Genomic DNA, 27,817 nt, shown 5'->3' on the forward strand with positions numbered 1-27,817 from the left:
AATGGTAGCGCCCGAGGTTGCGGGCTGCGCGCCTGCGCAGTGCGGCGCCTAGCGGGAAGGCGAGAGGGAGACGGACGTTGAGAGAACGAGGAGGAAGGAGAGAAAATGGCGTCCACGGGTGAGTGTGGTGGAATCGCGGTCGCTCCGGCGTCGGCTGGGACGCCCAAACCAGGGGTCGTTTGTCTCTGGGGGTGACCGGGGCGACTGAGTGGAGTTGCCGAGAGGGGTTTCAGGTATCCGCCCCGGCCGGACGGGCTGGGGGAGCCGCGTTCCTTTCCCCTCCCCCACCGGGCGGGCCGGTTCTGGAACCTTCCGGCGCCCCCCGCGCGCGGGGGCCTCGCGGCGGCGCGCGGCAGACGGGGACGCGCGAGGCCCTTGGAGGCCTCCATTGTGTGGCGGCCGTCGGCCCCGCGCTCCGGGCCGCCCGCCACGTGGGCGGGGCCTGCAGCCGACGGGGCTCTGCGTGGGGCGCGGGGGAGGGGGCGCTCGGCGGGCCTCGTGCCGGCGCCTCCAGACCCCGGGTGGGGCCTCCCCGTCGGCGGGTGGGAAAGCCGAGGACCCGCTGCCCCTGTGACTACCCCACTTCTAGGGAGGCGGCCCGAGCCCAAGGAGCTTCTCCCTCCAGGAGCAGCCTGGGAAAAGCGGCAACAAGCAAACAAAAAAGGCGTCGCGGGTTTGCGAGCCGGGAGGCCCCGGCCTCTCGCCGAGCCCACGAGCGGGAGCCGGGTCATCCTTAAGACCGGCTGCCCTGTCCACGCGTTCCAACCCCGAAGCCGAGCTTCTGCCCGACCGGGCGTCGGGCGGAATGTGCTTCCTCCTTCAGGACCCCTAACAGTCTGCCGCCCGACCGGGCTGCGTGGTGTTCATCATCGTTTGTAAACCGCACGGCCTCGCTCCGCCAGAAGGCAATCGAGTGGCCTCCCGGAGCTCCTTTTTAGCCAAAGGCCGAGGGAGAGCTGTTGTATAATAAAGCCGACCTGCACCACGAGGCCACAAATGCTACCGAAAGAAATTTCTGGCTTCCTCGACCCAAGAGGAACAAAAGGCCCGAGCCAGCATTTGAATTGTGCTCTAAGCGGTCATTTTACGCGTTTAATGGCCTACGTTTGGCCGACAGGCTCCCCCCACCACCACCACCCCTTGGGCTGTTGAGAGGAGAGGGAAAAGAAGTGCATGGTAGACTTTGAAAGAAAGCCCGGGGTGGGAACTCTGGGAAGTCATGTATGTATAAGGCGGTTGTTGCTGCTCGCAAAGTGTCTCTTAAAAACTGTAACCTGATCGTCACCTGCAGTGTATAGCCTCTCCATGCTCTAGCCGGCGGGTTTTTGGCTAGATCCTGCAGTTTTGCTTTTGGAGATATTCTTAGGCCGCCGGGCTACAGGCCTTAGAAACGGATGAGAAGGGAAGGCCGGGAAACCTCTGGGTCGTTCAGAGTTTTAATCTGAAGAGGATCCGGAATCCAGCAATTTTAAGGATATGTTTCTTACTCTCCCCTATTGCGTGATTAGTAAACAAATGCTGTCTGTTGGTCCCTAAGCACAGAGGAGGGCCCAAGATGAGAGAACTCTGAAGTACCACAGTCCAAGGCATATCCTGGTGGGAAATGGTTGAATGCTACTGTCCCTGCCCTCCTGAATCCTGAGGAGGCAAATGGTGTACCTTTTGCGTGTCTGGGTATATTTTTTGGTCAATTTTGCTTAATCTATATTGACTTAACTACGATATAGTGAACTGGAATTACAGTTATGGTTTATGCAGATACTTAAGAGTATTGTGGGGGGGGGCTCTTTGGGCAGTCGTCTGACTTCTCTGGACCTTAATTTCCTTTATTGTAAAATATGGAGCAACTTCGTGGAAGCCAAAATACTTTGCTGGAAAGTCAGAAGTCAAGTACCTTTTAAAAAAAGAGTCCCTAAAAGTTACTTAATGACTTTTGCTTTGTTTGTGGGGTTTGTTATTTTTGTTGTTGTGTTTTGTTATGTGGTACGGGGGGTTTAACCCAGGACCTTGTACATGCAAAGCAGATGCTCAACCCGAGATAACACCTGCTCCTTGCACCCCCAATGACTCCTTAATGCGTTATGTAGTTGAATGTTTAAATCTCTGCAGTTTAGACAGTGACTGCACTAAAGTTTCTGAAAGCCACTTGAGTAATGTTAGATGTTTTCCATCTTAGTGAGTATCATGTACAGAAAAGCTCCTAAAGCCTGTCTAGTCGAACACAAAGAATTAAAACCCAAACTCCCAAGTAATCACTGCCCCCATTAAGAAGTGGAACCTTGCCAGCACTCTAGAGGACCCCCTGAATCCCAGCCCCATCCCTCCTCCCAGCCTGTCCTGTGTTTCTATTGAAGTCTTCAGCTGCACATTTGGGGATTAAAAACAAAACACAAGTGGTTGCTAAATAATCTTGACAAGGGTGTAACTGTAGCATATTTGAGGCCATATAATAATATGTGATGTATGTATCTAATTCTCAAAAAACAAACCTCCTACCTCCCTTGGGACTTGGTGAACCCACCAATGTGGGGTGAAATCCTCTGGTTTCACACTCCAAGATCTTCTGTTCCTTATCGGCTTTGGCAGTTTTATGTTTTACATAACTGTTCTTGAGTAAAAGTCCTCTTGCACACATTGAATTTACATGTCAGCGATTTAGAATCATTTCTCGTAGAGAAACCTCAGCAAAATGTAGGCTGAAATATTTGTTTTTAGATTCTCTGTTGGTGTGTTTGTAAATGTCACATGGAAGAAATGGTTCACATTTACTTTTTTTGTCACATAAACAGTGTGACTTGTACTGCTGTTGAAAATACCTTAAGGTTGTCTTAATTTAGTCGATATAGGTAGCCTTTGGGCAGTTGATTTGATAAAGTTAATGTTTCAGGGTTCTCAGGAGTGTACTGAAGAAGGAAAATGGTCAAGTGAAGTTTGTGAAAAGTAGAAAGATAAGCCAGCTGAATGAGGTGGGTTCAGCAAAATAGGTTCAGGCCAGGATAGGGGGCTGTGAAATTAGCTTTGGATGGAGTGGGGTACTAAAATGTAAAATGTTGCTTTTGGATGAGGTAGACTACTTCCTGAATGGAAAAGAGAAGACCCTTTTGTCCTGTCCTAGTGGTAGGGCCATCTTCAAACATAGAACAAAATATCCTTCTGAGGAGGAAAGATGAGGGAATTGGGAAGAATTTTTTAAAAATAATTTAACTGCTTTTTTAAAAACAAACTGAACTTATCTATTTCAGTAGCACTGTGAAAACATTAGCCATTTTATTTTATTAACCATTTTGGGTTTTTTTTTTCACTTGTAGACAATCCAGTGGACCAATTTTTAGTCCCTTGTCATACATGTGGTGAATGTCATAGAAAAAGAAAACAAAATTATTAGAGAAGATACGGGAAGGAAATTTGTGGGTTTTTCTTTTTTCTTTTTTTTTTTTTTGTAAGTTGAAACTGCTTTGAGTTTTCAAAAATAAGTTAAACCAAATCACTGTCGCAAAAAAAAAGATTAAATGCTTTCTCCTTTTCGCTTATTTCCAGGATTCATCCTTAACTCTGCTTTATTGTGATTCATGTATTTGGTTTTAGTTATTGTACAGATTTGCCATTGAGTATCACAGTGTGGTCGGTATAACTTGCAAAGCTGAGGTAGTGATAGAAAAATTTTTAAGAGATAGAAGATTGAGCCACTAAGGTAACCATCTGATGTTAAACATTGAAATATTGTTGAATCCCTAATGTTTACATGAAAGTAAAGCTTGTGGTCCTGTTACTGGGTTTTATTTTGTTAGTTTTTGGGTGATGGTCTGGTGTCTGAAAGGACAGACTCTGGTTGACAGGGGTTTAATGGTCATGGGAGCATGGAAAGTATCTGCCAAATCAACTGATCTTGACCTCATTAGCTGGCACCAGACTAAAACATTCTGAGTGTATCTGGCTCTGACTTATTTTTTGGTCAAGAGCTGAGAAGTACTCATTTGGACCTGTGTCTGCCTGTAGGTCCCTAATGAGTATTTTTAAAGAATTCTCTTGCTACCTATTCCTTCTGCCTCCTTTCCCTTCTCCTCTGACTTTGACACTATTTTTTCTCCTTGTTTCCTCTAGATTACAGTACCTACAGCCAAGCTGCAGCCCAGCAGGGGTAAGTCTTTCTTTATAACAGTATTTTGTCTCTGGTTGGTTAATGGTTTTGAAGTATGAGGTATAAAGGGATATAAGAGTGACATGTGAATGTTCTGTATTCAGTTTTTGCATTTAATATCTTTTACAGCTACAGTGCTTATACCGCCCAGCCCGCTCAAGGATATGCACAGACCACCCAGGTAATCTTAAGATAATTACATGTAGCTGAATTTCCAAGTAAAACAGTAAAACAATAGCTAGCACAGATCTTTTCCAATAATCAGGTAGTAGAAAAGGGAAATGGTAACGTACCTGTAATCAGAATACACAGGTATTTAAACTTTCGTGGTGGGAATGCAAGGGACTTCATTCTGCCATCATAATTGAAACCATCCTAAAGATGGGAATAGCTAACTGTCCATAACTTTCCAGTATCTACTATTTCTCAAATGTATATCACATGCCCTGCTCCATGCTTAGTGCTTCTATGTGGTTTATTATGTTGAAGTTTATCCTAGCAGAGACGATATTATGACCATTTTGCAAATGGAAGAATTGCAGTACAAAGATTATGTAATTTGTGGGAGGTAGCACAGTGAGTGTCGGGGTCAGCTCTAAAATCATGGCTGCCTGACTGTGGAACTCCTGAGCTCTTTCCAGAACATGGTTCTTCAGTCGATGTTTAAAAGACTAGGCCAACAAATTCTAGAATAAGCCTCCCAATAACTTTGCCGTGGAAACCTATTCTAGACAACCAGAATGCGATGTCTGGCAAATCTTACCTAATTGTTTAAAACAAACCTAGGATAAAATTATGCTAATTTCTGAAAGAATAGCTCATTCCTGGCCAGGTTTTAAGTGTTGTCGTCCACATTCATGCCATGTTCTGGTTCTTAGAAGTAGCCTAATAGTCTTTGTGTCATGCCAAAAATCTGGTTTTCAAAATTGTCTGACAGCTTTCAGCCCCATCTTCATTTTCTTTCTCTTTATTCGTTTTTTCTTCCTAACATTTGTTTCCTTTTTCGAACCTGTACTGCAATAAGTGCTGGCAGTTATACACCTGTGCCCTTACTGCATTTCCCTTGAGAATGTCTTGTTAATCATCTCTTGTCTGGTTAACTGAGATTTTGCGTAATTATCTCTGGAGTTTTTTGTAGTTAACTAAAATATGAGTAGATTGGATGAGAGATAATAAGTATTCATAATCCTTTGCTCGTTTGTATTTAAAATGTTTTTACCAGAACACTGTATTTTTTACTTTGGTTCTCCAATTTAGCAACTTGGAAATAAGTCATTAATTTCAGTGCTAAAATATGAGGTTTATATTAAAAGTTGTGTCCATTCTCTTTGGAGCAGGCATATGGGCAACAAAGTTATGGAACCTATGGACAGCCCACTGATGTCAGCTATACCCAGGCTCAGACCACTGCAACCTATGGGCAGACGGCCTATGCATCTTCTTATGGACAGCCTCCTACTGGTAAGACAGGCCTGGGAGAGATTGTTGGGTCACGCTGACTCGGGCATTTGCTAATAGGCTTGTTACTTGTGTTCTCATTCATACATTGGCATGTGGGGATCCTTTATTCTGAGGAGGAGGTGTTTTCCCCCCATTTCCTTATTATCTCCTTGAGGGATCTCTAATAGAATGCGGGTGGGGAAAATTCCAAAGAAGAAAAGAACTTCCTGGACTTACATACAGTGTATTGAATACACTCTCATGACAAAAGGGAGAATATGTAAAAGATTGTGCTTGTGGTTAATGCTGGGTGAGAGTGAGCCTTCTTAAACTGAGCTGCTTAAAAATCAAACTGGTTTTCATATATGTTTCTTCATCTGATAGTATACCCTCTACTTTTTGTTTTGTGCTTTCCACAGTAGAAGGGACCAGTACAGGTTTGACTATCCTGCTCATTCTTGCATGGGAAATGCTTTCCATCTTGTCTAACCCTGTAATGTTAACCCTTCAGGTGTTTTCATTTGTTTAACCCCAGAATTTTCTAACATCACACACGACAAGGTGCTAATGGAAAACTGCTTCAGGTGCCATTTGCAGATCCATGACCTATTCTTTAACCTGGTTTGGGAAAGGGCTTATAATATTTAATAATAGTTATTCATCTTCCCGCAGGTATTTCAGATGACTGTTACTCAGCCTATTTCCCTCTATTCCCTGAAGGATAAATTGCATGATTAGATTTATTTAGAGGTGCAGACTCCTACCCTGCATGTATCATGTTTGTGTGTTGGTTTCCAGTCCAGACACATTTGGTTTTCTGTTGTGTTATGGATTATTTTACTCCACAGTTTATAAAACAGCATTGTAGGGAGCTAAAAAATGAACTCTTCTAAGAATTAGAATAAATTGTGACTTAATACTGGGATTGAGAATGGAGTATATGAAAAATCTTATCTATTGTGTCTAGACATTATTATAGAAGACTTAAATTCAAAAAAGTTTTAAATATGTAAAACTCTTATTTTCAAACTGGGTTTAGATCTCCAAGTTCTGTGTGGTCTATCTGGGTCTTTAGTAAGAGTGAAAACGCCTCTGTAATTTATATCATTAAAATTGTCACAAATTTGCTGGGACTTACCTAAGTGACAAATACTTGACTGGATGGGAAATGTATCTAAACTTCCCAGTGGTTTTAGCTGGAATTGTGGGAAGAACAGGATCTAGAACCATGTACTTCTTGAACACAAGATTTTGAAGTTGTGGAGTGAACTTTACATATTAAAGCTTTTTTTTTTTTTTTTTTTAAGTATGATTTTTAAATAAAACTGTTTTGACCTAGTCTTTGGAATTCCTAGATCATTTTATAGGGATGTAATTAAGTCATCTAGAGGAAAAGCAGAGTACTCTAGGTACTCTGGAGCCGTGTGTTCACATTGTTGTTGCCTGAAAGAGTCCCATCATGACTGTGGGCCCTGAAAATCAAGATGTAACACTCCCAATACAGAAACCAGTAGCTTTCGTGTGCAAGAGATTGCACTTAATGATAATGAATGTTTGTATAGCCTATTTACCCATTATTGGAGACCTTTCATGTCTCCTATAATCCTCCCGGTGACCTTTGGCACATAGAAACCAGAGTTGTACTTGATAAGTAAACAGACTGAACAAAACAAGTAGCAACTAACAGGTAGTAAGTGGGTACAAGCACACACTTTACTTTTTTCCCTATACAATTCTGCCTTTACACATAAAAGTCATGAGATAATTATTGGAAGTACAAAAATTACCCTGTTCTTCCTCTAAAAGAAAGAGGCTGTATAAATCTCAATCAATTGGAATAGAATTTGTAAACATCAGTTTTTACCATTTAGGTTGGACAGAAATTTCGATCAGTTTGTGTAATGTTTCTTACTATTTTTTTCCTAAAAGTCATCAGTAGATAGCTGTGTTGTCTTTTTTGCTGTTGGTCTTTTTTGTTGTCATTAAATTATTTTGCTCTTGATTTTTGTTCATTTTGCTTGGCTGCTTGTGTGGGGTACTACAGATAAGTGAAAAGATTTTTAACTCCTGTAATCCCTTAGCACTACAGGGTCCTAACTGTTGCTGCAGAGTTTTATGACATGAGTTATTTCCCTGATCAGTTTGGGTTTTTTTTGTTTTGTTTTGTTTTAATTACACTTTTGTAAGTCTTATAGCTGTCCTGTCATCACGTAGGGAGAAAAATCTGTGTAGGAGTTACAGGGTAGGTGGAATTAGATTCTAGTTAAATTTAAGTAAATGATATATGGCAACTCTGTACTTTCTGTCTGATTTTTTTGTAAACCTTTAACTACTGCTCTAATTTAAAAAACACAAGCCAAAAAGTTTTAAAATTAAAGTAAATGGTTAACCTTAGGACTCTACAAAAAAACTTTTTAATTAATTCAGCTCAACATGCCAACTCAAAAACATCATTGCTTGGAGCTCCCAATTTTGTGAAATACACTTTCAAATACATTTCAACCCAACAGTTTTAAGAAAGAAATAACTTTCTTTGTTAAGTTCCAAAATCTTTTAAAAAATGAGCAGTCTGGTCTTTTAAATAGTGGAACGCTTCTTCATTTTCATGAGATTTGACTTTTCCTTTGGTGGATATAAATACCAGACTTTTTATTGCATGACTTACTTGTGCCCACTGACCATGAAAAGGAGTAGGAGGGAGAAGAGTCCAGCCACAGAAAAGGGCTGCAGACTTTTGGGGGTTTTTTTGTCCCACCCCAAGCCCATATCCCAGAGGGTAAAGGAAGGGGCATGGATCCTTCCTGGTCTGGCAGAGACCTATGAATATCCGTATAAGGTGGGCCTGACTAAAGGTCAGGAGAGAACCTATCTTAAGCTGTGGCACACCTGTGAGAGCAGGTCTTCATGACATCTGGTTAAGAAAAATGCTGAGTGAAGGGTGGAAGATGGGACATTAATGTGTCTTACCGCCAAAGCTGGTGAGCAAACAAAAGGCCCTTTTGCTTTGTGATAGGTAAGAGAGGAATGGAGTTGGATAGTTTGATTACTAGTCTAGACTTGCAAAGGGTTTTATGTGGTAACATTTACCTTTTAGAAATTTGTTTTCCAGGAGTATTGGGTTTAATTTTAAAACCAAAAAAAATTTTTTTTGCAAAAATAATTTGTAGTATTTCTTTTATTACCCCTGTCCATTTCAAACTTTAGTGCTAATCACAAGCATTTTTTAGTTGTTACTTAAATTAGTATTTCTTATGGTGTTCAATCAAGGGTTAATGTCTACCACTAAAAATTAAATATTCTCTGGAATTTCCAGTTTCCTTAAATTAAACATGAACTGCCCATTATACAGTGCTTGAGACTAAAGGAAAGTAAACAAACTACTACCCAAAATTCTAGGTTTTATTGCTAAATCTAGTACCTGGATCATTATTTTCTTTTATGGCTGTTCTAAAATCCTCTGTCATTTGCCTTTTACCTCCCTTTCTGGGACTTTATTCCTGCTTGAGGTGCTTTGTTTTGTTTTTCTTTTTTTTGTTTTTTTTTGTTTTTGTACTCAAGTAGGTTAGTTAAGGAATATATTAAGAAGGGCTGCTAGTAAAACCAGCACAGAATTAGTAGCAAATGCTGGAGCTTTGTCTCCTCTTGAATTGGGGGGGGGGTGGTTTGGGGAGACAAAGAGGGAGTCCTGTTTTCTATAGCAATACTAATGTGTAAAAGAACCATATTCATTTCCCTCCTTTCCATTAGGTGTGTTTGGGTTTTTTTTGTTCTTTACTGTATATACATATTTTTTGTTAGGGAAGGTCTGAGCTTACAGAACAGTCATGTATAATGTGCAGAGTTCCCATACAACTCCCCTCTACCAACACCTCACATTGTTGAGGAACATTTGTTAACATTATGAAAGAACATCATCAGGCTATTACCACTATCGTCCATAGCAACATTTGGTATATTTTTCCATACACCTCTGTTAACGCCACGTATTAGTATTGTACATCTGTTATAGTTCATGAGAGAACACACTCAGATTTGTACTGTTAACCACAGTCCATCTTCCACCACATTCATTGTGTTATACAGCCCCGTGCCTTGTGGAGTTTATCCAAAGTGTACACTCAGTGACTTACTTTCATTACAGAGGTGTGCAGTCAAAGCCTTAGTAAATTTTTGAGCGTTTTTCTTATTCTAAAAGAAAAAATCCCATGCCCCCTATTATTGAACCTGAGGGTTGATAATATACCTTCTTTGATGTTGATGCAAGAATATTACAATATTGCTATTAAGTATAGTCCATGAGTTGTTTTTTCCCATGCATCATCATTGTAATAGTGACATACACCTACTCTAGTTCATAAAACATTCTTGTATTTGTATTATCCACCATAGTCCTCATCCACATCCCGGTTCACTTTGTTATTCAGTCCCTAGATTGTTCTTTAGCTTTCCTTCAATTGGCTTTTACATTTCTAGGCTACCTCTTTCAGCCACGATCCCATTTATAAACCAGCGATGTTGCTTATATTCACTATAATGTGTTAGCATCATTATATATATCCATTTTCACACTTTTGCTAATCAAAAAGTCTGCGTACATTTAGGTGTCCTTTTAAAGCAGATCAGCCGGTGGTTTGCTAAAAACTGGGGACTTTCAGAGAATTAGGCTTTAAATATTGGTTTTTTCCTATTGCTGAAGGGAAAATATCTAAAGGGGTTAAGTATTGTAAAGGTTGAAAGTAGGTATCTATAAGTAAGTGTCTAGGCAGATCTCTTTGACGCAACTTTCCTTTATTCTAGGTTATACTACTCCGACTGCCCCCCAGGCTTACAGCCAGCCTGTCCAGGGGTACGGCAGTGGTGCTTATGATACCACCACTGCTACGGTCACCACCACCCAGGCCTCCTACGCAGCCCAGTCTGCATACGGGACTCAGCCTGCTTACCCAACCTATGGGCAGCAACCAGCAGCCACCGCACCTGCAAGGTAATACCACACTCACCTACTCCCAAACTCCACAAAGGATCAGCCTCTGCTTTGAGGAACAGGCAATTGTGCACATTTAGAGTATCCATGACTTAGTTCCTCTTTTATGGCTCCTCTCATTTGTTGTTAGGTGTTGATATGTTCTTACAGTTATTAGTTACTGATGTGCTAGAACACACCACATAGGTGTTCATCTGTGTAGAGAGAAACAGTGTCTTCCAGGGGCCAGAACAAGCAATGCCACTGGATGGATTTTTTTGGTTTTGAAATGGTGACCTTTTGGGATAGTAGGAGGAGGCTATAGTTCTTACTTTTTAATCCCAGAAGAAAATTGGGTGTGTTGGTTTTCCTTACGTAAGAACTGACAAAATTGTTTTTAATATAATTGATGCTTTTGGTTTTTGTTTTATTGACCCGTAATGGAATGGCCACAACTTTCTCTTTGAGAAAGGCTTGGTAACTCAAAGTGCAGGAGGAGGAAGCAGATGTGGCTCAACTGTTAAGAGCATCCACCTGCCATATGGGAGAGTCCAGGGTTTGATACCCAGGGCCTCCTGACCCGTGTGGTGAGCTGGCCCACGTGCAGAGCTGCCTCACGCAAGAACTGTTGTGCCATGCAGGGGCGTGGGGGTGCCCCACGCACAAGGAGTATGCTCCACAAGGAGAGCCGCCCCCCTGTGAAAAACGCGCAGTCTGCTGGGGAGTGGTGCTGCACACATGGAGAGCTAGCGCAGCAAGGTGATGCAACAAAAAAGAGATGCAGTTACCTGTTGCCACCAAGGATCCAAGCAGACACAGAACACACAGCGAATGAACATAGAGCGGACAACTGGGACGGGGGAAGGGGAGAGAAATAAATAAAAAATAAATCTTTTATTTTAAAAAAAGTGCAGGAGGGAGGATAGCATTATGTGATTCAAGAAATTGTCATCATCTGACCCAGTTATCAGGAAAGGGTATGTTCATATCCAGGAAGCCAACCATTGGTGCTTAGGCTTAGCAGTTGAGGGGATTTTCTCTGCATTGGGGTTTTGAAATAGTATAGGGAAGGTAGAAATCCTTAATTGGATTTTAATTTGCCCTAATGAATATTAGGACAAACAAAGTTAATAGCTCATGATTTGTTAGTAGCAGGTAAAGAGTATTATTACTTAGCAAAAGATTTCAGGTCTTTGCTTTAAGCAGTATGCTTAGTAGGTGACTCCTGGCATAGTCTTGAAGGAACATTGAATTCTGATTTGAAAGAAGACCTAGGGAATAAATAAGACATCAGCCTTTAACCAATTGCCCATTTCCTGCTGCAGAGGTAAGAAATTAGCTCTGGCAAACACTCCTGAAATTACTTCTAAAATGCCCAGTAAGTAATCAGAGCCACTTGGTAGTTGACACCTGTCCGATAGCTTACACAGTAACGTTAAACTGACTGGCTGTTTCCTAAGAGGGCCTCATTTCATTTGACCTAGGCATTTCAAAGTGTAGTCAGATGTGCAAAGCTCCATTGCAGCAGTATATGTAATTTGAAGAGTTTTGTATATGAACTAGTCTTTGCTGAACTATTTGCCTCATCCTGTTTCCTTAGTTTTCTTCTTCTTTTTTTTGTTTTTTAAGATTTTATTTATTTCTCTCCCCTTCCCCCCTGTTGTCTGCTGTCTGTGTCCATTCATTATGTGTTCTGCATCTGCTTACATTATCTGGCAGCACTGGGAAACTGCACCTCTTTTTGTTGTATCATCTTGGTGTGTCAGCTATCTATGCGGCACCACTCCTGGGCAGGCTGTGCCTTTTTCACATAGGGTGGCTCTCTTTGCGGGGCACGCTACTTGTGCATGGGGCACCTCCACAGAGGGGCGCCCCTGCGTGACGCAGTACTCCTTGCACGCGGCAGCACTGCACATGGGCCAGCTTACCACACAGGTCAGGAGGCGCTAGGGCTGGAACGCTGGATCCTCCGTATGGTAGACAGACGCTTTATCAGTTGAACCATGTCTGCTTCCCAGTTTTCAGTCCTTCCCATTTTAAAGCAGCTGTCTCTCATGATTGGTGGCAGCTGCTGCTTTTCCCCTGGAAAAGAGGGGCCTTGTGACTTGTTCAGGTTGTGCAATGGAACCATTACTTCCACATGCTCTCTGGTCTGTCTGTTTCTTGGGGCTTTGCTTAAAATCGCTTAAACTCACTCTCCTACAACCCTCGCACAAACTGTTAGGCCTAAGAGGTACTAAAGACCCCTAGGTTTTTTCATTGGGGTTGGAATTGGTTTTCATCACTTAACAGAGGTACTTCCAAGTTCATCTGAGCAAAAGTCTGTATATGTAGTGTGTGTCCCTGTCCTCACCCTACTCTCATATAGGCATGCCTTGGAGATAATTGAGGACTCAGTTTCAGACCACTGCAGTAAAGCAAGTCATGAAATTTTTGGTTTCCTGGTGCCTATAAAAGTTACGTTTACACTATGCTGTAGTCTATTAAGTGTGCAATATTATTATGCCTTTAAAAAGGTACATGTCTTAGAGACAGAGTGAACACATCATATTGGGAAAATGGTGTTGATAGACTTGCTTGACACTGAGTTGCCACAAACCTTCCATTTGTTTGAAAAAAAAAAAACACAGTGTCTGCAAAGCACAATTAAATGAGGTGTGCCTGTGTTTCCTTTATGGAGATTTGGAGGTTAGATTAATTTGTGGCAGTCCAAATTAGGAAATGATTTTTGGTCTGTTCTTAATAAATGAGAAACGCACAGATCCTCAAACTTTTATATATAGTCATAAATGCCATGGATTTGCTGTTTGTCTTCAACAGTCCCCTTTGAGGAAAAAAAAATTTTTTTCTTCCCTAGCAAACCACCTCCCCTCTTAGATCTCTTAAATTGATAACACAGACTATTTTAACTCCCTTTTATCAATGCTGATATGAAATAAAAGGAACATATTGAGGTCTCTTCAGTGGATATGATTAATTCTCTGTCTTACTGTTCTCTTCTGGCAAATGGAGTTGGGCAGACGCTGTGTTCTTTGTTTTTGTTTTTTAAGATTTTTTTTTCTCTCCCCTCTTCCCCCCCCCCCCGTTGTCTGCTGTGTCCATTCGCTGTGTGTTCTTCTGTGTCCGCTTGTATCCTTAGCAGCAGCACCGGGAATCTGTGTCTTCGTTTTGGTTGCATCATCTTATTCTGTCAGCTCTCCATATGTGCGGCACCATTCTTGGGCAGGCTGCACTTTTTTTGCACTGGGCGGCTCTCTTTACGGGGCACACTCCTTGCGTGTGGGGCTCCCCTACGTGGGGAACACCCCTGCGTGGCAGGGCACTCCTTGCGCGCATCAGCACTGCACCTGGGCCAGCTCCACACGGGTCAAGGAGACCCAGGGTTTGAACCACGGACCTCCCATGTGTTAGACGGACGCCCTAACCATTGGACCAAGTCCACTTCCTGACACTGGGTTTGATATAGTTTAAAATTGCTCTTAACTCCAGCTTCAATCCTGTCGTTGAATTTTGCTCATAAATTTGTAGAGTTCTTAGCCAAGAGTTTTGTGGTTGAGAAATGAAGTCTTTTTTATTTCTCCCTTTAGACCGCAGGATGGTAGCAAGCCTGCTGAGACTAGTCAACCTCAGTCTAGCACAGGGGGTTACAACCAGCCCAGCCTAGGATACGGACAGAGTAACTACAGTTATCCTCAGGTACCTGGGAGCTACCCCATGCAACCAGTCACCGCACCTCCATCCTATCCTCCTACCAGGTCAGTCTCTTCCTTCTCATGGCCAAAGACCCAGTAGAATAACAGAACAGATTTTTTTCCTAGGTTGTTGACCAGCTTGCCTTGGCTTCCTCAGGTAAAGTATGCACTCTGACTCTTCCAGTGAATAAGTCTAACCATGTTACGTAAAAATCTCAGTCCTAGGTACACATAGCAGTGCCTGGCAGCCAATAACTATTTCTGAATATAGACATCTTTGTCAGTCTAGGTTCTTTCATTTTAATTTTGCTATTTAATTGACTCAGAAGGATGAGAGGCAGATATATATGAAAACAGTTTAACACAACAGTGGAAGCCATCTTCTCCAGTGCAGTTGGAATGGGAATTTGTCAGTTCAGTTGCAGAGCATTATTTTAAAAACAAAACAAAAAATACTATTTTATATTTCACTTAACACATAAATGTCTAGTCTTGCAACCACCTTATAACATTGGGCCAGTGCCTTTTCTTTTGACTGCAGGTTTGTTTGTCCCACGTTTTCCTTCTTGCTTTAATCAGACCAGCAGCCACAGCAGCCAGTTTTGGTTTCTTTAAAACAGGGGTTCTTAACAAGGGGTCCATGGACCCCCAGGGAGTCCGTGGAAAGATTTCAGGTGGTGTGTTAGTTTGAATTGGAAAAAAAAATCAACTTACCTTTATTTTCTCTGACCTCTAACTGAAATCTAGCATTTCCTTTGCTTCCAAATGTATGCAATAAATAAATACAGTAGTATTCATTTCACCTGACTGGCAAAGGGATCCATGGAACAAAAATATTTAAAATAAAGTAAGAACTGCAAGTTGTTTCACCCACATTTAATTTGAAATAGATTTTTTAATGAATTGTCTGAATTGTGTCCTAAAGGGTTGGCTAGTTTTGGTAAAAGTAACAAATGTTTGCACTCCTGTTGGCTTACACATTATGGTTTAAAGTGCAGCAGACATGAACAGGTTTAGAAACAATTAACAGTTTACCAGGTGAGTAGTTATACACAACTTGAAGCAGAATTGAGTAGAGCTTAGAACTGTTTTTCCAGAGGCACCCCATATACCTGTTATCCTGAGAGCTGTTAATCAGATGTGTCAGATGAGGTGCACATGGATTAAGAGAGACTCTTGAATTCATGCAGCTATGCTGAGAAATGTGCACTAGCAGCTTAGTTTAATTGATTTGTTAGATATGTGATCTGTTTTTGTTTCTCAGTGTCATGGTTTGTCAAGAGTTTAATACCAGTTCTTTGAAGCTTTATTTTGTGCAAAAAAAAATGAAGCTGTATAGGAAAGCAATTTAAATGTTTAGATGAATCTTCAAGGGAAAATTACCCCAGTCAGCTATGTATGTTCAGAAAATCATTGTCATCACTCTAGGGGATTATTGGAAGCAAGCTTGAAACTTGCACTTAATTCTTCCTCTTTTCTCGGTGCCCCTTTCCTTAGGTTAGCCTTCCCCATGTGCACATGTGCACACTCTACCTTGAATACAGGAAGGACCTGAACTGAACTCCTGAGTTTGCCTAGAATATAGTTGAAAGCAACTATTGTAGGGGTGAGGGGGGTGGAGGGGTATATAAGGACCTCATATTTTTTTAATGTAACATTAAAAAAAATAAATAAAACATTTACAAAAAAAAAAAAGTATTGTAAATGGTGTGCGGGAGGTATGAGAGGAAATGAGTTCTGCAGATGGGTTGTTAAAATTATTCCCCTCCCTCATATTTAAAGCTTTATTGTTTTGAGTGCAGAAATCCTTGCTTAAATCGGAACTGTGGATATGTAGAAAGTAACTGCACATACAAGTGTGTGATGTCTCTTTTATTCAGGGGCCTTGAAGAAAAGACAAGCCTTCTCTCATTCCTAAAAATGTGGTTTTTTTGTTTGTTTGTTTCTTTCAGCTATTCCTCTTCACAGCCGACTAGTTATGATCAGAGCAGTTACTCTCAGCAGAACACCTATGGGCAGCCGAGCAGCTATGGACAGCAGAGTAGCTATGGTCAACAGAGCAGCTATGGGCAGCAGCCTCCCACTAGTTATCCCCCCCAGACTGGATCCTACAGCCAGGCTCCAAGTCAATATAGCCAACAGAGCAGCAGCTACGGGCAGCAGAGTGAGTTGCTAAGAGAGAAAAACAAATAATGATTGTGGTTGGAGTTTCTAAACATGGGGAATGCTCTTTACCATTGTTTACTTTTGGACTTCAGGATGCATCTTTAAGGCATAAGTAACAGCTTGGATGCCTCAGTAAAGACTTCAGTGATTTTCTCCTACTTAACTATTGTTAGTATGCCTGGGGAGGAGGGGGGGGTTGGATTTTGTGACTAACCAGAGAAAAGGTTCCACCAGCACTGCTTTCTTTGGGGAGATTATATGCCACCAGTGAAGCCAACATAGCTTGCCCACCTCAATCATTAAGTACTTAGCAAGAACATGGGCAAGTAGCTGTTGAAGACTACAGACAGCAGTTTTGATAAAGCCAGCTGTATGGGGGGAGGGCAGGGCAGGGGGTGAAATCCTCACGAAGAAAAATCCTCACAAATAGTTTTCATTCTTTTGTCTAGAAAAGTGACTGAAAACCCAAAAAACTTATCTTCACCTGAATTATCTTTTTAATTGCATATCCACCCATAGACATTTCTTCCGACTTTTAATGAAGTAGTGCTTTTGTATTGAGCCCATCCTCTAGCAACATGCTTAAAGCCCTTAGAAACTGGGCTCTATTTTTGTTTCTTGAGTATTGTTTAAAGAAACAGCCTTTCGAGACAGACTACTGGGAACTTTATGTTGGCCAGAGGGCTTTTTTGTTGCCATTTGGTTTATTCCAGGCTAACTATATAAGGTTATTTCAGCCTTGATGAAAACAGATGTTTTTGACAAATTTAAAGAGCCTACAGATTAGGGGTCTTTTATCGTGGTATAAAGAAGATGATGCCTTGGTTAGTGTCTTGCAATTGAGAATTCTGTGATTCCAGGAGAAAGTGCATCAGGCAGTGCTGTAAATGCTGGTCCATGGCTTACAGATGTGACTCTTTCCTCAGGTTCATTCCGACAGGACCACCCCAGTAGCATGGGTGTTTATGGGCAGGAGTCTGGAGGATTTTCCGGACCAGGAGAGAACCGGAGCATGAGTGGCCCTGATAACCGGGGCAGGGGAAGAGGGGGATTTGATCGTGGAGGCATGAGCAGAGGTGGGCGGGGAGGAGGACGCGGTGGAATGGGGTAAGAGCAAACCTTTTCTCCTTTTACCTAATTTTGTTTCATCCATAGGATTTTCAATGGAAAGAAGGGACTGAAAGATTTAAGAAATTTATATCTACATTTCCATGGACAATCTGTTGAGCTCAAGCCATCTTCTAAAACATGGAAATGTCATCTTTGTGACATACATTAAGTGGCAGTTTGCTTTTTTCCTGCCAGTATACTTTGTTGGGTTTGGGAGAAAAAAGAATGGTTTTGAAACTCAAGCTTTCAGTTCCCTTCATGGTTTCCAGAGGTAAAAAAAACAAAAACAAAAAACCTCTGTGGGTAATAGACTTGGGATGGAACACACACAAACCTTCTAATAACCCTAGGTTTTTAACTAATTGCCTCTGAATGGTTGTCTTGAAATACCTGGTATATATCCTGCAGAAAAGGAATGCAGCTGTTTCCCAGTGTTTGTCCCCAGCTTCTGTTTGTACTTGGAATTACTGAACATAATGATGAAGACCTTGCCCAATAACCCTTAAACTATGACCCGAGTTGCACCTGGTACATAGAATTTGGTTGGAGCACAGCGAAATCCAAGCGCTTTTTGGAGAGTAATGTATTTAATTTTAGAAACGCTCCCCATTGGAGATTTTGAGAGTCTAAATCGGTTTGACCATTTTGATTGATGGCGCAATCTGGTTTAGAAAACTTTGTTCAAATCAACAGTATAACCCTGCTGCCTTTGCCTGCCCCTTCCCTTCCTCCTCCCATCCCCTCCCCCCTTTCTGGTGTCTGTGCTTTGATGAAGGTGAGATGGTATATAATGTTGGTGGTTAACATAATCCAGAAGGCTTAGTTCTGTGTGTGTTCTGTCCCTGTATAAACTAGTTAAAAGTTATGCAGAATGTTATATTACAAATACATATACTGGATTTGATTCCAGGAAAAATTGAGCAGAATTTTTTTTCCCCATGAAAAGGACTTCAAAATTAAATAGCTTAAGGGAAAAAAAAAAATAGCTGGAATAAGTTAATATTTAACTCTAATATTAGCAAACCTTTTTTTACTACTGAAACATGGTTAATACTGTTAAACATATTCTGCATAACTTTAAAAATAAACTAAAGTTTTCCGTGAAATCTTTATTGGAGCAAACAGTCATTTTAGAACATGCAAAATTGTGTGATTAATTTGGTATAAAATAAAATCAATCTTCTGATTTGGAGAATGTCATTCCATTATAAAGGTTTCACTTCTTTATGGATGTTTTAAAATAGACCTAGACACCTGAAATGACTATCATCACGTCTCGAATCACCTAGAATTAAGTTTCATCAATTGCAAAAACAATTTCAAGCTTACTTGTTTTAATATGCCTGAAGTAATAATTCTTTAATTTTGCTAGACTTTGATAGTAGAGGGGACCCCTCTTTCTGGATGAGAAGTATCTCTCCAAGCCATAGGAAAGAGCGTGACTTTCCCCATAGGTTTTCAGCAGACTGTGAAGCAGTTGATTGAATCCTATGGGGACAGAACCGGGGGCATTTTCCCCTTCCCCTTTTTTTATTGTGGTGTGGTGATGGTTTTCAGTGTCTTCTGCAGGTAAGGCACTCAATGTTGTTAACATGCCCTTTTTCATTGCCTCAGTATTTTGATATTTTCATTGGCTGTTAAACGTGGAAACTTTTTAACATGCTTTGTCGCATTTATATGCTACAGGTTACAAAGTGAGAGCCTTGTATACACTTCAATACTTAAAAAGTACCCGTACTCAGTACTCAGCCGGCAGCATAATGAAAAGTGGGACTAGACACGGTGTCCATATGGAGAGGAAAAATATACATAGAATATTTTTAACAAAATGTATTCATTGTATAAATGGAATCCTTCTGTAACTTTGGTAACTGCATACTTGTTGTTTGGTAATGAACCAGAGGAGGTATAATACTCTAGAATTGTGTAACATTAAAGTGTAAACTTCTGTGTTTAAAGAGAGAGAACATTTTATGGTGTGTACTTTTAAAAAGGAAACAAAGCTGCATGCAACAGCTTGAAATTGTATATTCAGGTATTAAAGGTGCAATACTGGTTAGAAAAAACACGGGGCCTCCCACTGGGGGAGCTCCCTTTAATTTTGAAGAAAACTTAACCCAAAAAGCCTAGTTTATATCCTCTCCTTTTCAGAATATTCAAGGCAGTGATTTCATACTGCCACTGTGGATAATTCTTAACTGATATGTCTTAAAGTTGCACCCCCAGTCCGTTGAGCCTTGGTATTTGTTGTAAATTCTTTCACAGCAATTGTTAAAACGGTTAGTGCCCTGCAGTGTGTGGCTTAATGCTGAAGATTGGATGGGTGCGTCCTCTGATGTGTGTGGTAGGCATTAATATAGTTGTCTCCTGCTTTGTTACACTGTGACTTGTTAGTGAGCCCAGGGCCTTATTTGGCTGTCCCCTGGGAGAGGTTGAGGGTGCATCTTTATGAACATGGAAAGGTTCATCACAGCAGTTGCCCCCAGATTCCTAATCCTCTCTATATCAAGTTCTCCCTGTTTTTCAGCTGATGGGGTGGGTATTTGGGATCTTACTTTTTTCCTCCCTAATTTGCCAAGTATTGCACTATTAATACCAGCCCTGGAAATGAAAGGAATCAACCACACTGGTGTGTATAATCAGACAAGCAAGGTTGTATATAAAGGAAATTTGAGCAAGCTGCCCTGAAGAAAGGCATAGTGACCAGATGAGAGAGATGCAATGTTTGGAGATGTGTTTAGCCAGTGCCCTTCTTCCCCACGAGCCCCCCCAAGGCTCAGAGCGGTACTGGCTTTTAAAGGGAAAGGCCTTCATTTCTTCGTTTATCCCCCCAGCAGCGCTGGAGAGCGAGGTGGCTTCAATAAGCCTGGTGGTAAGTTTTTGAGTATTACCATGGATAGTGTTTAAAAAAATACAGTCGGTTTTTAGAAAAATATAATTTTTTATTAGTTTCATAAATGGTTTAAGAATGATCTATACAAAAGAGACTAATGGGTACTGCCGGCATTGTCTTAGGGGTAATAAGGTTAACCTATGGTTATGAAACAAAGGGTAACTTGAAGTATTGAGCAACTGCTTCTGTAATATGGGGGAGAATAATACATTTTTAAAATTTGGTTAATTGGAGGAAAATTATTACTTAAATTTAACACTAATTTGGCACATAAGCATTGAGAGTGTTTTTGGTTAATGGTTTAAAAGCAAACCAGACAAAAAAAGCAAACCCTAGCAAAACCTGTCACAGATGTTAAAGGGGCACTGCTCCATTTTAGCAGTGCGGGTCATTTTGAATTTAACAAAGCCCCATCAAATGGTGGTGTAGTAGATAGCTGTGTGTGTTTGTAAGGTTTGTAGCTTGCAAGACGTGCACTAATAATATTTTATATGATCTTTCCTGATTGGCAGGACCTATGGATGAAGGACCAGATCTTGACCTAGGTAATTTTGAATTCCTGAACTTGATATTGTGTTTTTTAAATGAATTGTACAAAAGTTAGTGTGTGCCGGAGTTCAGCGGCCTGATAGATCAGTGTTCTATTCTTGCTGTCCAGGGAAATGTGGGACTTCTTTTATCGTGAATGTCTATCATAATAGCCTAAAACCAAAAGTTTCTTGTCTGTGTTGTGGATGGTTTTCTTAGCGTTGTGAGGAATGCCAGTAGGGAGCAGTAAGCCCGTGTAAATTCATGACTTGTTTTTCCTTGAAGGCCCGCCTGTAGATCCAGATGAAGACTCTGACAACACTGCAATTTATGTGCAAGGATTAAATGATAATGTGACTCTAGATGACCTGGCAGACTTCTTTAAGCAGTGTGGGGTTGTGAAGGTAAATAAAAGCATGACCAAGTGATCTGGTAGAACTTGAGGTCATAGAGCCGTTTAAAGAGACCAGATTAATACTGTGTCATTTCTGAAGATGCTTGACTTGACTTTTCTCAGCACCTTGTGGTGTGCTCTTTAAAATACCAATGCATTTTTATCAGCCATTTTTTTGATAGAAAAGAAATGCTAAACATGGTCTACCCCTAGGTGATAACTAAGGGTCATAATTATAACACTTACTGGGCATGTATATATAAAGTTTCAAAAAGAATGAATGTTTATGTATCCACATCCCAGCATAAGGAACATATAGTAGAAAATATAGTTATGTTTGATGATAAGCGATACAGGGGAAAATAAATAAGGTGGGCAGGGATAAACTGAGGAATGCAGCCAGAGAGCTCTTTGAGGGAAGGGTATTTCAGAATAGTGGCAAGACCTGCAAAATTAGTGGTGGAGGGGTAGGAGTTGGGGCAAGGGTAATGGGGACCCCAGATCACATAACTAGCCTTGTACAGTATCGTTGTAAGGACTAGAGTAAGATGGTAAGTGGGGTGAGAATGATCAAAGTGAAAGGAGGTGAGGGCAGATACTGGGAGACCAGACAAGCGGTTACTATAATAACCAAGTGAGAGATGGCAGTGACATGAACCAGGGCAGCAGCAGTTGCTAAAGGTGAGAAGTTGGATGGATTTTGTCTATATACTAAAGGGCAGGATTTGCTGTTATTTTAGATAACTATAAAAAATTAAGGATGACTGCAAATTTTTGGCCTGAGGTACTGCAGTGTTGGGGTTGCCAGTGAGACAGAAACTTTATTTTGGTAGTGGGAAAGCATCTACATCAGAACTTCGCATTTTTTCTCTTAATGGACAGTTGGATTTGTTTCTAGGTTTTTACTATTACAAACGATGCTGCAGTGTCACTTTTATGTATGTCTGCTGGTACACTGGTACACAGGGCATGAGTTCCTAACGTTATACATAGGAGAGGAATTGATGGTTCTTAAGGTATATGTTTAGCTTCACAGGGTAATGGTAGGGCTGGAGCAGACCAATTTAGACGCTCACCAGCATTCCTCGTACTCACCATATTCACTACATCCTCCCATTAATGGAGGTCATTTGACTTTGTAACTTGCTGATCTGGTGGAAATGTGGGTTTAATTTGCTTTTACTTTTGCTTTGATTGCTAATAAGGTTGTCCTAATTGCATATCCTCTTCAATGAAGTGCCCATTTGTGTCTTGTACCCATTTTTTTTATTGGATCATTTATCTTCTCTTGATTTGTTAGTTCTTTACGTGGTCTGGGACATAATCCTTGTTTGTGATACAAATATCTTCTCCCCTCTTGTGGCTTTTTTTTTTTTTTTTTTTTTGCAAGATAATTTTTTCCCAGTAGTGCTTATTGAAAGGTCCACCCTCTCCTGGTGGTGTGTGATACTTTATCTGTCCCATAGAACAAACGTTCCAACCCTACGTGGGGCCATTTCTTGGCTCTCTTGTGTACTTTTGGTTAATTCGTATGTTCCTATGCCAATATCACACTGACTAGCCATAGCTTTATGCTAAGTCTCCATGGCTAGGAAGGCACATTCTTCTTTTGTTTTTTTTTTGTTTTTTTTTTTTCCTTCAGGTATGTTTTGCTACTCTTCATTTCTTGTTTTTAATTTTTAGTTGCTGTGGTTCTTTTAAAATGACATTTTCTGATTATTATGACTTATAGAAATAGTTAATTTTAGTAGATTTAAAATTATGTAAGGTGAAATTAGTGTTAAAAATTACCATCAGTATTTTGAAAAACAAAGACTAAAATGTAATACCCCAGGAGCTGATATGGCTCAGATGGTTGAGTGCCTACTTCCCACATGGGAGGTACCGGCTTGGTTCTGGTGTCTCCTAAAAACAAACAGAATACAAAATAGAAAGAAAGAAAGCAAGAAAAACTACTCAGGGGAGCTGATGTGGCTCTCTGGTTGAGCACCGGCTTCCCACATACAAGGTCCTGGGTTCTATCTCCAGCCCCCAGTACCACAAAAAAAAAATACCATCATTCATACCACTATTCTGCCATATTTCCTTTGAGTCTCATGTCTATTACTACATATATGTTATTGGAACCTTTTGTTAAAAAGGAAAAAGCACACGGCATTGGTCATTTTTGTGACAATGAATGTAACAAACTGTATAGATTAGACATTGAATGTATGCATATTTCATGCAAGAAACACCTGTGAAACTATATTCTTGTACAGTGTGGCTCCTGATTTCAAGCCACCTGCACTCACCAGGTGCCTGTTCATCTTATCCTAGAAAATGTCAGGGCAGATGCCAAGGCACTAGGAAGAAGATGGCTGGGGGTGGAAATGGGGCCCTTTGCTGTACATACTTTTGAACTTAAGGTCTATATTGTTTTTTATGATAAAAAATGCTTGGAGTGAGGTGGAATACTTAACACATTTGGTTTTAATTTAGGGAAATCAGTCTTAATTCTACCCACAGGTAAACTTTTAGCATCCTAGTGTGTGTATATCTGCATATGAAATTTTACTGCTTTTGACAGTTTGAGGGACTTCTTTGGCATTCGTGTGGATTTTTCTCCCTATACTAATACATTCTAGTCACAGCCTAACTATGCTGTTTTCTGTCTAGATGAACAAGAGAACTGGGCAACCCATGATCCACATCTACCTGGACAAGGAAACAGGAAAGCCCAAAGGTGACGCCACAGTGTCATATGAAGACCCGCCAACTGCCAAGGCTGCTGTGGAGTGGTTTGATGGTAGGAGCCACGGGATCGACAAGGATGTACTAGCTGGCATTCTTAACTCTGCTCAGCTCTTGGATACCTCAGGGTCTTGTAGCAAATACTACATATGCAGATTGTAGGTAACGAAAGGGTTTTGCTAGTTGTTTAGAACTTTGGCTGTTAGAACACCTGTTCTCTGATGGTTTTAGGGACCACTGCATGACTATATTTCACACAGCAAGGGGGAGGAACTTGAGAACTCTAGAAGTGAGGTGACCTTCCATCTGCCCTGTGAGGGAACACTAGATGGCAGTTGGGAACTGTGTTTGGGCCCTGACCCTGGCTTGGGAAATAACATTATTTTCAGGTGATAGTATAACTCCTGCATTGCTTAAAGCTGCAAATGATTGTCCAAGCACAGATAACACAATGTACCCAAAAAAAACTCAGAAGAAACCATCTTAGCCACTGTACATTTGAATTCATATATATTTAAATAAGGCCTTGACCTTGATCCTGGAATTTCACTGTAGACACACTTGAAAGTTTCAAAAGGGTAAAGCAGAGCAATTCTGGCTCTCTGCTGTTGGCTGGTTCCTGCTTTTCATTCTAGATTGGGCAAGGGTGAGGAGTGTACACTCAGCCTCCCTCAGCTTATTCTCCTAAGAGTAAAGAACATAGATGTAAAGAGAAAGTTTTAAGATGAGCATACTTAATGCAGCCAGAGATTGAGTGAGTTTGGTAATGGTTGTGGAGTAGGTGAAAAGGGAATGACTGAGACTTTCTGGTTCCTCAAGGAGGTCAGAGGTGTATATATTGGGAGTAACTGCAGTTCTGTTATCTCATTGCAGGGAAAGATTTTCAAGGAAGTAAACTTAAAGTATCTCTCGCACGGAAGAAGCCTCCAATGAACAGCATGCGAGGTGGTATGCCACCCCGTGAGGGCAGAGGGATGCCACCCCCACTCCGTGGAGGTATTTATTGGTCGTTTCTCTGAGCTGTTTTGTGTTGCTTCTTCGATAACATTTGTCCTTGAGAAACTTGATTTCTCAACCCTGTTAGAGACATTCAAAAGGAGTGTATAGTGAACGCTACGCTCTTGAATGCTGACAGTAAATGTTTGTGGGATTTAAAAGGAAGAAAAGGGTGTACATTGACTGGTCAGGGAGGCTGGAAGCCCTATGGAGCCACTCTGTCTGGGTGTTCACCCTGGGGTTGCTGTTGATTCTGTGTCTTGGTTTCTCCATTGGTCTGAACATTCCTGCGCTGTAGAACCTGGGAGTTAAATGAAATGAATTGCGTGGAAAATGCTCCAGCCTGAGCCTAGTAGTTAGGAAGAGCTAGTGCCTCTGGGAAGTGTGGACACACGATGAGGAAATGGGACAGTGGACTGTGTGAATGCATACAGTGATTTTTATTTCTCTCGTTGCAGGTCCAGGGGGCCCAGGAGGTCCCGGGGGTCCCATGGGTCGCATGGGAGGCCGTGGAGGAGAGAGAGGTGGCTTTCCCCCAAGAGGGCCCCGGGGTTCCCGAGGGAACCCATCTGGAGGAGGAAATGTCCAACACCGAGCTGGAGACTGGCAGTGTCCCAATCCGTATGTGCTACTTTTGGCAAACAGGCCTTCCTAGTGAAGTCTGGCCCTGGCGTCTCACCCCATTCCCACTCTGGAAAGAAGGGCAACCCTGATACCTCTCTGTGGGGTGGGGGGCAGTAATCAGTAGCCTCAAGAAGGTCACAGTTAAAAATTCATCCACTGGACTCCTAGGGAGCACGTGATAGTACAGACATTTACTGGTTACTGCGTGAGGTTTGGATCTGATGCCATCTTCTGTGGACAGATACTGTTAATGTTGTGTGAGGTACCTGGGGCCCAGTGGTTGTGGTAGAACACAGTTTGTACCTACTCATATGTCTCATTTGCTTGTTCAACTCCTGTGCTTTCGATTCAGGTTATGATTTCTGTTGTACTGTAATTTTATCCAGGGGGTGTGGAAACCAGAACTTTGCCTGGAGGACAGAATGTAACCAGTGTAAGGCCCCTAAGCCTGAAGGCTTCCTCCCACCACCATTTCCACCCCCAGGTAGGTACAGGTTTTGTGAGCATCCCCTCTTTCCCTGGTACTAAAATCTCTTCTGTTAAAACTTGGCAGGCTTAGTAAATGACAGTTGGGCACTGCTAAGAATTGAGTTAGCAGTTGGCAGTTAGTGACTTCATAGCTCTGGGTTGCCTCTTCATTTCTAAATTGTGGCCCAAATTGAGTAAAAATGAAACCCAATCCTGCTTCTGCTCTGGGTGAAGGAAGCGCAGATCCTGAGCTGTCTTCCAGGCATAAAAACAACCTCTGCCTCTGCCAGTTTCTCTGTTCTCCCACTGATCTTTTGTCCCCCACCCTTTCCCCATACCTTAGGTGGTGACCGTGGCAGAGGAGGCCCTGGTGGCATGCGGGGAGGAAGAGGTGGTCTCATGGACCGCGGTGGTCCTGGTGGAATGTTCAGAGGTGGCCGTGGTGGAGACAGAGGTGGCTTCCGAGGCGGCCGGGGCATGGACCGAGGTGGCTTCGGTGGTGGAAGACGAGGTGGCCCTGGGGGTCCTCCTGGACCTTTGATGGAACAGATGGGAGGAAGAAGAGGCGGCCGTGGAGGACCTGGAAAAATGGATAAGTATGTGTCGGTGATGAAAACCACCTTTGGGGCTCCTGGGTGGGTCAGAAGGGAAGCCCCGACCCATCTAAAAGGGACCCATCTAAAAGGCAGGAGAGGCTTATCCCAGTGCACAGATCAGTCAGTGGAAGAGGGCTCCTTTGGGTTCTGGGGAAAGACTGCCTTAACCCTTCACTTTCTGACAAGCCGTCCGCACCCTTTCTGCCTGTAGAGGCGAGCACCGTCAGGAACGCAGAGACCGGCCCTACTAGACACAGACACCCCGCAGAGCTGCATTGACTACCAGATTTATTTTTTAAACCAGAAAATGTTTTAAATTTATAATTCCATATTTATAATGTTGGCCACAACATTATGATTATTCCTTGTCTGTACTTTAGTATTTTTCACCATTTGTGAAGAAACATTAAAACAAGTTAAATGGTAGTGTGCCGAGTTTTTTTTTTTCCTTCTTTTCAAGATGGTTGTTTAAGAGTAAACCAATGGGAACCCCTTGTGAGCATGCTCAGTATCGTTGTGGAAAACCAAGAGGGCCTCTAACTGTAACAATGTTCATGGTTGTGATTTTTTTTTTTTTTAAATAAAATTCCAAATGTTTATAAACAGTCATCCTTCTCAGCCTCTGTTCCAGTCACTGCATGTCTAATTGGGGCATGTTCCCAACCCACCAGGCAGTGGAGTGTAGAACAGCTTGTTCTCAAACCATGTGAGGGAAAGTCTGAAATGGTTGTAACATCAAAACAGAACACCTACCACACAGGTAGACCATTGTGCTGCCAGCCAAGGGGGTCAAGAGTGTTGGTCTAGCCCAGAGCTGTTTCTCTCTACCATTGGACACTGTAGACCTGATCTGTTTGGTCTTTAAGGAAGAGTGCTGTGCTGGAATACCTGTCACCATGGCTTGGAAACCTCTTGATGTGCATGGTCCTTTTTGAATGCCATTCCATGTGGCAGTGGAGCTCAGACTCCTGCTCGCCCCTTAGTCCTTGAGACTGAAAGTCTGCCTTAGTAAGACAGCTGCAAGAGAGGAACTATTTTTTTTCCACTTTCTACTCACTAAGATGTTCGTAACTGGT

General features: G+C 41.8%; 1 protein-coding gene across 4 annotated transcripts; it reads left to right on the forward strand.

Annotated features, from left to right (window-relative positions):
- The first annotated feature begins 18 nt into the window (after nucleotides 1-18).
- Nucleotides 19-27,350, forward strand: EWSR1 (EWS RNA binding protein 1). Of its 4 annotated transcripts, none has more exons than XM_058281593.1 (17): nucleotides 19-118; nucleotides 4,102-4,138; nucleotides 4,268-4,319; nucleotides 5,476-5,599; nucleotides 10,376-10,562; nucleotides 14,129-14,296; nucleotides 16,186-16,397; nucleotides 17,326-17,506; nucleotides 20,344-20,381; nucleotides 20,915-20,947; nucleotides 21,216-21,334; nucleotides 23,983-24,112; nucleotides 24,931-25,053; nucleotides 25,512-25,674; nucleotides 26,064-26,161; nucleotides 26,489-26,741; nucleotides 26,953-27,350. In XM_058281593.1, the coding sequence occupies exons 1-17, from the start codon at nucleotides 106-108 to the stop codon at nucleotides 26,990-26,992; spliced, it is 1,971 nt and encodes a 656-aa protein (XP_058137576.1). In that variant the 5' UTR covers nucleotides 19-105; the 3' UTR covers nucleotides 26,993-27,350. The 4 variants fall into 4 exon arrangements, with proteins under 4 accessions (XP_058137576.1, XP_058137575.1, XP_058137577.1 ...); XM_058281592.2 differs by having other exon boundaries at nucleotides 22-118; nucleotides 5,473-5,599; XM_058281594.2 differs by having other exon boundaries at nucleotides 22-118; nucleotides 5,473-5,599; nucleotides 20,347-20,381.
- Nucleotides 27,351-27,817: the final 467 nt, after the last annotated feature.

This window comes from Dasypus novemcinctus, chromosome 19 (genome assembly GCF_030445035.2).
Source record: "Dasypus novemcinctus isolate mDasNov1 chromosome 19, mDasNov1.1.hap2, whole genome shotgun sequence".
Taxonomy (NCBI): Eukaryota; Metazoa; Chordata; class Mammalia; order Cingulata; family Dasypodidae; genus Dasypus; species Dasypus novemcinctus.

Bases quoted from the DNA above. Each gene is read 5' to 3' on its own strand.
- EWSR1 (XM_058281592.2), top strand. The intron at 5,600-10,375 runs GTAAGACAGGCC...CCTTTATTCTAG, and splicing joins TTATGGACAGCCTCCTACTG to GTTATACTACTCCGACTGCC. The intron at 26,742-26,952 runs GTATGTGTCGGT...TTCTGCCTGTAG, and splicing joins GGACCTGGAAAAATGGATAA to AGGCGAGCACCGTCAGGAAC.